Source organism: Lactuca serriola, chromosome 8 (assembly GCF_051521515.1).
Source record: "Lactuca serriola cultivar US96UC23 chromosome 8, Lser_US96UC23_V15, whole genome shotgun sequence".
Lineage (NCBI taxonomy): Eukaryota > Viridiplantae > Streptophyta > Magnoliopsida > Asterales > Asteraceae > Lactuca > Lactuca serriola.
In genome coordinates this window covers 187,197,880-187,210,113 of record NC_136415.1, presented here as the reverse complement: position 1 = coordinate 187,210,113, position 12,234 = coordinate 187,197,880, and the positions used below count along the sequence as shown (strand labels likewise).

The following is a 12,234-nucleotide window of genomic DNA, read 5'->3' as shown; positions in this document are numbered from 1 at the left end:
CTAAACAACCACTCATTTCTAATAGGTTTGATGCTAGTAGATATTAGGAGTTTTGATGTGATAATCGGCATGGATTGGTTAAGCCCCACCCATCCTGACATTTTGTGTCGCGAGAAGGCCGTTCGCCTTTACCTCCCCAATCATGAAACCCTAAAACACACACACACACACACACACACATATATATATATATATATATATATATATCCATGGCAATAACCCTGGCGCCAATCTTCATCTCATTTAGTGCACCAAGGCACAAAAGTGCCTTCACAAGAAGAACTATGCAGTTCTCGCCCATGTGGTGATGAAGCCAAGAAAGAGGTAAACATTAAAGACATCCTAGTGGCCTGCGCTTTTCCCAGATGTATTTCCTAAAGACCTACCGGGAATACCTCTAGAAAGACGGGTCGAATTTCGAATCAACCTAATAACAGGAACCACAATAATTGCCAATTCACCCTACAAGTTAGATCCCGCCGAAGTTTAGGAGTTATCTAGTCAATTAAGATAATTTTTGAGTAAAGGATTCATAAGACCAAGCTTTTCACCCTGTAGGGAGAGCTCCCGTCTTGTTCATCAAGAAGACGGATCCTTCAAAGTGTGCATCTATTGTAGGAAATTGAATAAACTCACTATCAAAACCGATACCCACTATTTCGGATTAACGACCTATTTGACCAGCTCCAAGGAGCTAGTTACTTTTCCAAAATAGATCGAAGATCCGGATTTCACCAGCTCCGAGTCCAAGATGAGGACATTCCAAAAAAATTGCTTTCCGAACTCGATACAGTCATTTCAAATTTGGCGTGATGCCCTTCAATCTAACGAATGCCCCAACAGTATTCATGGACCCCACAAACTGAGTTTTCCAAACCATTCCTAGCCAACCCTTAGTTATTTTCCTCGATAACATACTCGTTTGCTCGCAAAACAAGAACAAACACTGTCAACCCCTACAACCTGCCCCGGAGACATCAAAACCAGGAAATACCACAAAGGAATGCGCTGCGTGGGATGGATAATACTTTCGAAGCCAAAGGGGGACGAAAATGGAGTTCGACCAGGCACCTATTTGGCTGATCGACGTTAGATTCACTAAGACTGCTCATTTCCTGCCAGTAAAGGGAACTTATAAAATAGAAAGATTAACCACGATATACATCAAGGAGGTAGTGAGACTTCATGGAGTGCCAATATCTATCATCTCGGATCAAGATAGTAGATTCACTTCATGCTTTTGGCAATCACTTCAAAAGGCTATGGGAACACAACACGACATAAGCAATGCTTACCACCCACAGAAGGATGGTCAAAGTGAGTGAACCATTCAAATGCTTGAAGATATGTTTCGAGCATGTGTGATAGGCTTTGAAAGGTTGTGGGATACCCACTTACCTTTAATTGAATTTTTGTACAATAACGGTTATCACAAAAGCATCAAGGTTGCTCCCTTTGAAGTATTATATGGGCGTAAATGTAGATCATCGTTGCGCTGGGCTGAGTTAGGTGACACTCAGCTAGCAAGAGGTCAGACACCAAACAATGCTTTAACAAGGCCAGAAATCATACGTGAAACAACAAAAATGATAGTTCAAATAAGAGCTTGAATTCAGGCATCACGAGACCGACAGAAGAGCTATGTTGATAAATGGCGAAAGCCCCTATAATTTCAAGTCGGGGATCAAGTGTTATTGAAGGTCTCTCTGGAAAGGGGTGATTCATTTTGGGAAATGGGGGAAAACTATACCCACGATACATTGGGCCATTTTAGATTCTAGCCCGAATCGGTCCGGTGGCCTATAGGCTGCAGCTACCTACCGAGCTCGGCAGCGTACACCCCGTGTTCCATGTTTCCAATCTGAAAAAGTGCTTACCTGATGAAACTATTATCATCCCATGGGAAGAAATCAAAATTAACGAGAATCTCCTGTTCATCGAGGAACCAGTTGAAATCATGGACAGGGAAGTGAAGAGTACTAAGCAAGGTCACATTCCGATTGTGAAAGTTCGATGGAACGCAAAGCGTGGACCGGAATTAACATGGGAATGCAAAGACTAGATGAAGCAAAAGTACCCTCATTTATTCTCGCATCCTCAAATCTAGCGTCAAAAAGAATTTCGGGACGAAATTCCCTCTAACGGGGGGATGATGTCACGACCAGGAAATTCTATGCTTTTGTAAACATTAACAAGGACAAAATTGTAAACAAAATCTGGAAGCGTGCATGATGATTATTCAATGACAATAAAATTTCCATCAAAAACTCTATGCAAACACTTCAAATAGTCAAGTAAAGATTGGAAACCCTACAAATCCTGATTTAAGTCCAATATGGACTAGGATTTTCTTATTGGGCGTAATGGACCAGTAAACTTCTAATTTGACTACTTTGGGCTTAGAATCCTTAAATGGGCTCTAATTGGACCCACTTTCATGATATTTAACATTTTTGCCATAATGGGCCTAAAATGAAATAAATTACTCTAATGGGTCTTGTTGGGCCATAACAAATCTAATTCGCCCTAATGGGCCACAAACCTATTCTATTATACAAATTTGGTCCGTGAACATTCACAAGAGCCCAATGGACTGAAGAGATAATTCTTGGGCTATATGATTTCAAGCAAAGATCAAGAGTAGGCCCAAATTAATTTACTTGTGACTTTGAAGCCCATTTTGACCCTAGATAATATATATATATATATATATATATATATATATATATATATATATATATATATATGTCACAACCAGGAAATTCTATGCTTTTGTAAACATTAACAAGGACAAAATTGTAAACAAAATCTGAAAGCGTGCATGATGATTATTCAATGACAACAAAATTTCCATCAAAAACTCTATGCAAACACTTCAAATAGTCAAGTAAAGATTGGAAACCCTACAAATCCTGATTTAAGTCCAATATGGACTAGGATTTTCTTATTGGGCGTAATGGACCAGTAAACTTCTAATTTGACTACTTTGGGCTTAGAATCCTTAAATGGGCTCTAATTGGACCCACTTTCATGATATTTAACATTTTTGCCATAATGGGCCTAAAATGAAATAAATTACTCTAATGGGTCTTGTTGGGCCATAACAAATCTAATTCGCCCTAATGGGCCACAAACCTATTCTATTATACAAATTTGGTCCGTGAACATTCACAAGAGCCCAATGGACTGAAGAGATAATTCTTGGGCTATATGAAAAAAACATATATATATATATATATATATATATATATATAATGAAGTTGAGTGAAGCTTCATTAGTAACATATTCAAACACTTACTAAAACAACATCCCCAGATGCTAAACTAAGCCTTAACGGTGGAGTTGACTAATGAGAAAAAAATCAAATCAACTAAAGATATTTATGTAGGGTGGACCTTAACACTAAACAACCATTCATTTCAAATAGGTTTGATGCTAGTAGTTATTAGGAGTTTTGATGTGATAATCGGCATGGATTGGTTAAGCCCCCACCATGCTGACATTTTGTGTCGCGAGAAGGCCGTTCGCCTTCACCTCCCCAATCGTGAAACCCTAAAGCACACACACACACACACACACACACATATATATATATATATATCCATGGCGATAACCCTGGCGCCAATCTTCGTCTCATTAAGTGCACCAAGGCACAAAAGTGCCTGCACAAGAAGAACTATGCAGTCCTCACCCATGTGGTGATGAAGCCAAGGAAGAGGTAAACATTAAAGACATCTTAGTGGGCTGCGCTTTTCCCATATGTATTTCCTGAAGACCTTCCAGGAATACCTCCAGAAAGACGGGTCGAATTTCGAATCAACCTAATAACATGAGCTACATCAATTGCCAATTCACCCTACAGGTTAGATCCCGCCAAAGTTTAGGATTTATCCAGTCAATTAAGAAAATTGTTGATCAAAGGATTTATCAGACCAAGCTTTTCACCCTGGAGGGAGAGCTCCCGTCTTGTTCATCAAGAAGACGGATCCTTCAGAGTGTGCATCTATTGTAGGAAATTGAATAAACTCACTATCAAAACCGATACCCACTATTTCAGATTAACGACCTATTTGACCAGCTCCAAGGAGCTAGTTACTTCTCCAAAATAGATCTAAGATCCGGATATCACCAGCTCCAAGTCCTAGATGAGGACATTCCAAAAAATTGCTTTCCGAACTCGATACGGTCATTTTGAATTTGTCGTGATGCCCTTCAATCTAATGAATGCCCCAGCGGTATTCATGGACCCCACAAACCGAGTTTTCCCAACCATTCCTAGCCAACCCTTAGTTATTTTCCTCGATAACATACTCGTTTGCTCGTGAAAAAAGAACAAACACTGTCAACCCCCACAACCTGCCCCAGAGACATCAAAACCAAGAAATACCAAAAAGGAATGCACTGCGTGGGATGGATAATACTTTCGAAGACAAAGGGGGACGAAATTGGAGTTCGACCAGGCACCTATATGGGTGATCGACGATAGATTGACTAAGACTGCTCATTTCCTGCCAGTAAAGGAAACTTATAAAATAGAAAGATTAACCACGATACACATCAAGGAGGTAGTGAGATTTCATGGAGTGCTAATATCTATCATCGCGGATCGAGAAAGTAGATTTACTTCATGCTTTTGGCAATCACTTCAAAAGGCTGTGGGAGCACAACACGACATAAGCACTGCTTACCACCTACAGAAGGATGGTCAAAGTGAGCGAACCATTCAAACGCTTGAAGATATGCTTCGAGCATGTGTGATAGGATTTGGAAGTTCGTGGGATACCCACTTACCTTTAATTGAATTTTCGAACAATAACAATTATTACAAAAGCATCAAAGTTGCTCCCTTTGAAGCATTATATGGGCGTAAATGTAGATCACCGTTGTGTTGGGCTGAGGTAGGTGACGCTTATCTTGCAAGAGGACAAACACCAAACAACAATTTAACAGGGCCAGAAATCATACGTGAAACAACAGAAAATACAGTAGGAGCATTTTACCTCTATTGAACCATAAATGGAGCTTAACTTCTGGATCTACTCTCCTCCTTCAGGTCCTTGCTCTTTCTTCAAGGACCCTCTTCTTCAACTTTACAAAGAACACACAAAAACACTTAAAAGTGGATTAGGGTTTCGTGGCTAGGGTTTGGGGTGATGGAGGCTGCAAATGAGGCCAACATTTGAAGGTTAAGGTGTCTAAATAAGGTGCAAAACCCTGAAATTAGGGTTTCACTCTGCCAGACCTACACGTCGAATTAGGGATCCCAACTCGTCGAGTAGGTTTCTTAACCCACGTCCCAGAAATAATTCCTACTCGACGAGTTTGGGGCCTCCAACTCATCGAGTTCTCATATAAAACTGAATAAAGTTTATTTAAAGTACATACTAGGAACCGTACATTACAATATATCGGTTGATGTAATATAAAGTAGTATATTTGATGTGGTGTATATTTATTTGTTGATAAGTTGATTTATATTATGATATATGTTGTTTGTTATTGTAATAGTTATTCCCTAAGCCTTTGGCTTACATTGTTTAGTTTTTGTTATGTTGCTAGTTAGGTTGTTGTAGTACTCGGCTTGGATCCTATACTTGATGTCACTACGATTCCTATTGATAATATCTTCTATTCAATGTGCCAGTGTAAACTAAAGTGTTTTATAAGTTGTAATTAAACAAATTTTGGGGTGTACTTAGTACAAAAATATGGGTGTTACATGTAAGTATGTTGACTTATATATTTCATGATTTTCGCCGACATTTTTTTATGTTGACTTCCTGGCTATCATTTTGGGTTTTGACATTTTTATCATGTTATATTATGAAATTATCTTTGAAATGTTTATTTCTATAATTAAATGAAATTCATAATGCATATTCTAACATATGTATCGAGGGGAGAAAAAGCGATATATGATCAACTAATAAATAATACATTGCAACAATTAAGTGTTACCCATGCTTCAAAACGTGTTCTCATTCGTATTTAAAAGGTATTAATTGCATATATACAAAAGAGAAAAAAGTGTTGCATTTGATACATAAAGTGTTGGTATAGATTGGATGTAGTAATGAAAAAGTAATGCATACTGTGCGAAAAGTGTTGTATATGATAGGTAAAAATGTTGTTGTAGGATGGTGAAAGTAATGAAAAGGTGTTGTATGTTTTGGAAAAAGATGGTCCACCTTAAAATTGTTGCACTTATAAAAAGAGGCAACACTTTCGAATAATGTGGTATATTCTAAAAACATTGTTGATTTAGACCTAAAGCAACACTTGCTAAAATGTTCATTAGGCATAATACAAGACTTTTAAGACATATTGCAACACTTTATGGGTGTTGCGATAGTTTCATTTGGTTGAAGTGTATTGATAGCCAAACAAATTGGTACTAAGTATATTTGAAATCATAATGGTAGCAGGATTTTTATACCAAATATAGTTCGTATGGTACTCGATTTGAAGAAAAAAGGAGTGGTACTCTACCATGTCACCTCTACCAAAAAGAATAACAAAAGCCAAATCTTTCAACGTCCTTGTGAAGGTTTAAAAGTTTCACTTCTTGAGCAAAGATAAGCTTCCAAAATAACAGTTTATTAAATTATTGAGGTTTGCAGAAAATATTACAAATTGGAAATTTAGTATCATACACAACAAGAAAAATATTATTAGAGAATAGCATAATCTTTATAGTACATTACATAATGACTATCATGGAACATGCACAACGATAGGGCTCCTCACCTGATGCACTCCATCATCCCATGTCAAAGCACTAGAAACAATTGGGTCGTCTAACCTCCTTATGATTCCCTGCACAGACACCTTAAAAGACAGCTTTTGCCCAAGTTGTTCGAACCGTAAAACATTGGGCTCAACCTGTATCCTCAAACCACTAGCAAGTGGTCTTGTTATGAAAGCTCTATATGTTGATTTTGCAGAGCCGACATTGGTGACAGTCCTATTAAAACTTGAATCAATCAATCTGTTGCGGAGTGTTGGGATGACAAAAGTAGGATAGTTTAAATCTTTAGTTTGTTCCATGAGCTGAGAGCAGCTACTACTGTTGTCCCCAGTGAGGCTTCGAATATGTTGGCTGGTGTAGCCTTCAAGGCACAAAAAACTCAGATAATCGACTTCCACAGCTTCATACACCAGCCCAGGTTTTATAGCTGCCAATGGATTCAAATTGCCAGCTCCGTATGCAAATTCAGCATCTGTATTGATCTTGTCACTCATAGCAGAAGCTGAAATAAAAAAAATGAAAAAAAAATTGTGTAAGTGATGTTTCGCCCCATGATTGTCAGTGGAGATGCGATATATATATAACAACTAGATATGTTACCTGTTGTCATGAGAGCCGACTTAATGGCTGCAGGAGACCATGTTGGGTTAAATGTTTTGATATACGCAGCTATCCCACTCACGTGTGGGCATGCCATTGATGTCCCTGATATCATGTTGAATGGAACCGCTCTTCTGTCTCCTTCTACTTCGGTAATTGGAGCCACAGGTGGCCATGCTGCTAGAATTCTTACCCCAGGAGCTGTTAGGTCTGGCTGCAACAATCGAAAATTTCAAATATGAGTGTTTCTATTCAACACCAAAGTCCAAATCACTTATGTTTTCATAACTGTTACATGAATTGTTGGGAAAATTTTAATATTCATAAAAATATAATCATAAAGTTAGTTATTTATTGTGATAACAATCAATCTATTAAGGTTTGTGTCAGTTCACTCTGTATATAGCTCTATATATCTCTCCCTTATGTATTATTAGTTTAGTAGACAAATAGTTGAATAAAAATATTGGTTTGATAATTAATATTAGTTATAACCAAAAAAGAACATGAATTACCTTGAGGATGTTTTGGTGTATCGCATTTGGACCTCTTCCGGAGAAAGAGGCAACATATGGAGCAGACGCATTCTTGACAACTTCACTCTTCAATATTAGAGCAGTTGCATTTCTGAAGAAGAAAAATTCAAGTTCATCAGTTTGTGTAAATAAACTCAATTTATTTGAATACAAGTTAAAAAAGATGATTTATAATTGCCTTGTTGATTGTATGTAGCGAGATATAGTTGCTGCTTGTTCCGAGTTTACAACACTAACAGGCAAAGGATATGACATCACAGTGTCAGAATATGGATCTGTCATGATGGACCCAACAGCACCAGCCAACATTTCAGTTTCTCCAGTCGATATCCCATCACATAATATTATTTTCCCTTTCACTAAGTTCTTGTCCAAAGAGTTCCGAGAACAAAACCTGGTGATATACATTCATGAAACACCCATCAAGAAAATGACCATTCAGGTAAACAAATGCAACACAAATTCGCTGGAGAAATATCTTTATTAAAAACTTATATGTATACCTTGATCTTGAACTATTAAAACCAGCCGTGATATTCGGAACATCTCCCGCATAAATCAGTGGATACATTCCATCAAGTGTGAATGGATTTATTGAAACTCCCTGAGATACGATCAGATAATTTAAATTGTAGTTTCCATCAAAAAAGAAAAAAGTCAACAGTTTTTTTTTTTTTATAAATGATATATAATCTATTAGGTTTAAGGATAGATAATACTCACATCAACAACCACACCATTGCCTAGTCTTACTGGGGTCATCAAATCTATATCTTTAGTGCCAGCAGCAACCGAAAGAATCCATGGAGCGATACTACCAGTGGTCTGTGGCATCGGGCCTTGATTGTTTCCAGATTGTACAGTCAATATTCCATTCTTCATAGCATGAAAGGAACCGATAGCAAAAGGATTAATGAAAAGCTCTTCAGCAACTCTTAATCCAACAGAAACGGTGATTATGTCAACACCATCAGCAATCGCAGCGTCAAAAGCTGAAAGTATGTCCTCGTCGCTACAGCCCTGTATCCAACACATCTTATATACTGCGATCCTGGCTCTGGGAACTCCCCCTCGAGCTGTTCCTGTGTTGAGGCCAAGATGATTGGCATTCGTCACTACGTTTCCTGCAGCGGTGGATGCAGTGTGTGTTCCATGACCATCCGTGTCTCTTGGTGATTGGAGTTCTGTAGAATCGAATATTCCATCTGCCTTGAAGTATCGAGCTCCAATTATTTTGCTGGATATGTATGTGATAAAGAGAGAAGTCAGAAATTATAAACCCTCGTTTGATGAAGATGATGTGAGACATATATTATTTACAAAATGAATTTATTACTTGTTGCATGTAAAATTGCCTTGGCAAATGCCCTTCCATTTAGCAGGAGGAGGACCATATCCTAAGTCAGTGAAACTGGCTGATTCAGGCCATATGCCCGAGTCAAAAACTCCGATGATGATATCACTTTCCGTTGTTGATCTTTTTACTGTAAGTGGGAAACCTAAGAAGTCCCAAGAGCTCGTTGTTTCCAGTTGGCTTAATTTGCTAGGAAACACAGAAACAACCCCCTCCATGCCTATATATATTCATGAAACTTCTATATGATTAAAGTGGATTCATATTATCGTCTATTAAATGTTGGAATATATATTATATGCTTACCTGACAGTTTCTTAGCCTCCTCTTCGGTAAGTCTTGCAGAAAATCCGTGGAAGCTTTTAGTGTATCTTTGAAGCATATGCTTCCTTGCATCCCTGCCATAGTAAAGTCACATGCGAGCAAGCAGTTAATTAGTATTATATATCTACTATGTGTTGGATTAATCAGACTTGACCTGAACAACTTTCAAAAGCGGTGTTTATACCCCGGGGTATTTTATGAAAGTTTTGTTTTTTAAGCTTTCTTTGTATTAAAGTCAAAGTCTTTTAGTTTAGTATAATTGATTGCTTTTGTTTAGTTTAATATAAAGACTTTTACTTAGATTTTTTCAACAATAAAGTTTTGGTTAACTAGTAATATGAATGTTTCTTTTCTCCCTAGTAATATTAACCTTAATATTAACTAATAATATTAACGTTTCTTCTACCTGATTGCACATTTTTCTTGGGCATCAAGGTATTACAAGGTTGATATCTCACAAAATTGGCCTTGGCAGCCGATTAATAAGTGATTAATCGTTTGGCGGTCTTAAACAGATTAAAATTACAATGCTTGACATAAATTGGTAAATATCGTCATACTCAGGCTTGGTGGTCTTTGGCGGCTCTTGATGGTCATAGGTGAGAAATATTTAAAAAAAGATTAAATTTATTAATTTTCAAATATTACACCAATACTTTTTAATTTTCAAAGTTTTAAGCTTTACAATATTAGGATATTATACTAAAATTTTTAAATTTTAAATTTTAAATTTTGAAATACTTTTTTTTTTAGAATATATTAATTTTAAATAATTTTATTAATAATTAAAGGTTTCCGATTAATCCCGTCTATACCCATTAATCGCTTAACACAGTCGACCACCGAGCTACTGGCAAGCGATTTTCACAACCTTTGGCTTACACCATATGTCATTTTCTTGCCAAATGTCTAGAATATAAAACTTTCAAAACCAAAACTATATAGACCTAGTGTCATACCCTACACGAAAGAACCATATTTAAAACGAAATTTTGATTACGGTTTTCCTTTTGTTAGTGACGGGTTCAGTTGGTCTGCATCCTTACAAACGGCTATTAAGTGTTGGAATATATATTACACACTCCAAATTTCATTTACTGCCACTAAAGATCCTTAGCATATAAAGCCTCTCCTCTAACATCAGAAATATTAAACTGTATACTAAATGAAGTGTAGGGTGGGATAGGTGACCTGCCAATAACTTGTTGTAGCATGCTCAGGTGAAGGGAGGAGGAAGCTGCATCGTCTAGAGTGTTGTGGCCCATATATACCACGAATACCTGCACATAACCAGTTACTCAACATCGAACATTTAAACCGAAAACATTAGTCACGTTAAACAAAACACGGCCTTTATCCACGGGATGACTTTTAGTGATAGAAATTTCGTCATGTTATGGTGACATGTATTCTGTGTCAGAAAGGTGGAAGACTGGAAGATTGCAAGCATGTACCTTTCGATTGTGGTCAGATTCAGTGTGAATTGTTGTAGGCAGAAGCAGCAGAAGGAAGCATAGGTTTAAAATGACAGAGAGTTGGATTGCCATTGAAGAGATGAGTCGGTGTGATAAGTTCTCATTCGGTAGTCGTATCTACGAATTTATATACAAACTTGTATTGTATTAGTTTAATAAAATTCTAGGAAAAGGTCCATGAGTTTGAATAAGCAACAGGTATATATTGTCCAATAAGAGTCCTTTTCGTTTGATAAATTCATATATTTGACCTGTTTTGTTTATTCTTTTTGCAAAGATTAATTAATAAATGTGCGATCATATATTTTCTTTTTAACACGAACTAGAGGATACAATGTATCCTTATTTAGAAATTAAATACAATACCGAGTTTGACATATCGTCTAATTAATATCTATATCTCTATATATAAGATCGACTTCGACACTAGCATATAGTAAAGATATATATAATGGCTACAGAACAAGGTTAATCGTTACATGTTTAAATACATTGCAGACTATGGAAAAGTTGTATTCTAATATTAGTTGAGTCTGTTTTTCTTTTTGGATGAATGACACAAGAGACACTAATGTGTTCCTATGATGCATGTGCACGTTTGTATATAATACACATAAGTTGCTTAAGTGAAAATATTTCATGTAAAATGTAGTAGAAATCATGGAAAAAAACATCGTTTGAACCTAGAAGAACAAAAAATAAATTCTTGTAGTGATTCATTGGAAATACCAACATATTAGTGATAGATTCATGAGATTGCGTAAGAAATCGATCCCTCACAAAATTCCAATAGATATATGTCACTATTCCGTTGGCAATGTATCGCTAATTTTCAGATTTTCAAGGACCGGAATTTGGAGGTTCAAACATGTTTTTTTCGTTCTCCTTTTTTCGTATGACTTCATTATATATGGAATAGTCTTATTTCATCAATTTGTATGTATTATATACATTCGTATATGTGCACCACCAAACCTCATCTTAATCTATTTATCACAAACCTATCCTTTTAGAAATTAATTACAATATTAACTTTTTACATGTCATCTAATTAATAATATCACTATAAGATAATAGCAAATTGTAAGTTTCTTTATCCTTTTACAATAAATTATATAACAATTTGTATAGGACGACTATTACATATATAACATTTATCAAAATGTTATACATTATTGATTAAGGTCAATTAAGCT

General features: G+C 36.5%; 1 protein-coding gene across 1 annotated transcript; it reads right to left on the bottom strand.

Moving 5' to 3' along the window:
* Nucleotides 1-6,579: 6,579 nt before the first annotated feature.
* On the bottom strand, nucleotides 6,580-11,146 carry LOC145070624 (cucumisin-like). Its single transcript, XM_079017580.1, has 10 exons — nucleotides 11,018-11,146; nucleotides 10,755-10,843; nucleotides 9,546-9,637; nucleotides 9,222-9,459; nucleotides 8,609-9,122; nucleotides 8,389-8,489; nucleotides 8,064-8,279; nucleotides 7,865-7,976; nucleotides 7,350-7,563; nucleotides 6,580-7,251 (listed from the first exon to the last, which is right to left on the bottom strand). The coding sequence occupies exons 1-10, from the start codon at nucleotides 11,108-11,110 to the stop codon at nucleotides 6,716-6,718; spliced, it is 2,205 nt and encodes a 734-aa protein (XP_078873706.1). The 5' UTR covers nucleotides 11,111-11,146; the 3' UTR covers nucleotides 6,580-6,715.
* Between the last annotated feature and the right edge of the window lie 1,088 nt (nucleotides 11,147-12,234).

Bases quoted from the DNA above. Each gene is read 5' to 3' on its own strand.
- LOC145070624 (XM_079017580.1), bottom strand. From the start codon at position 11,110: ATGGCAATCCAACTCTCTGTCATTTTAAACCTATGCTTCCTTCTGCTG. The intron at 9,638-10,754 runs GTCACCTATCCC...TTACTATGGCAG, and splicing joins CTACAACAAGTTATTGGCAG to GGATGCAAGGAAGCATATGC. The intron at 7,564-7,864 runs GTAATTCATGTT...CGATTGTTGCAG, and splicing joins TACACCAAAACATCCTCAAG to CCAGACCTAACAGCTCCTGG.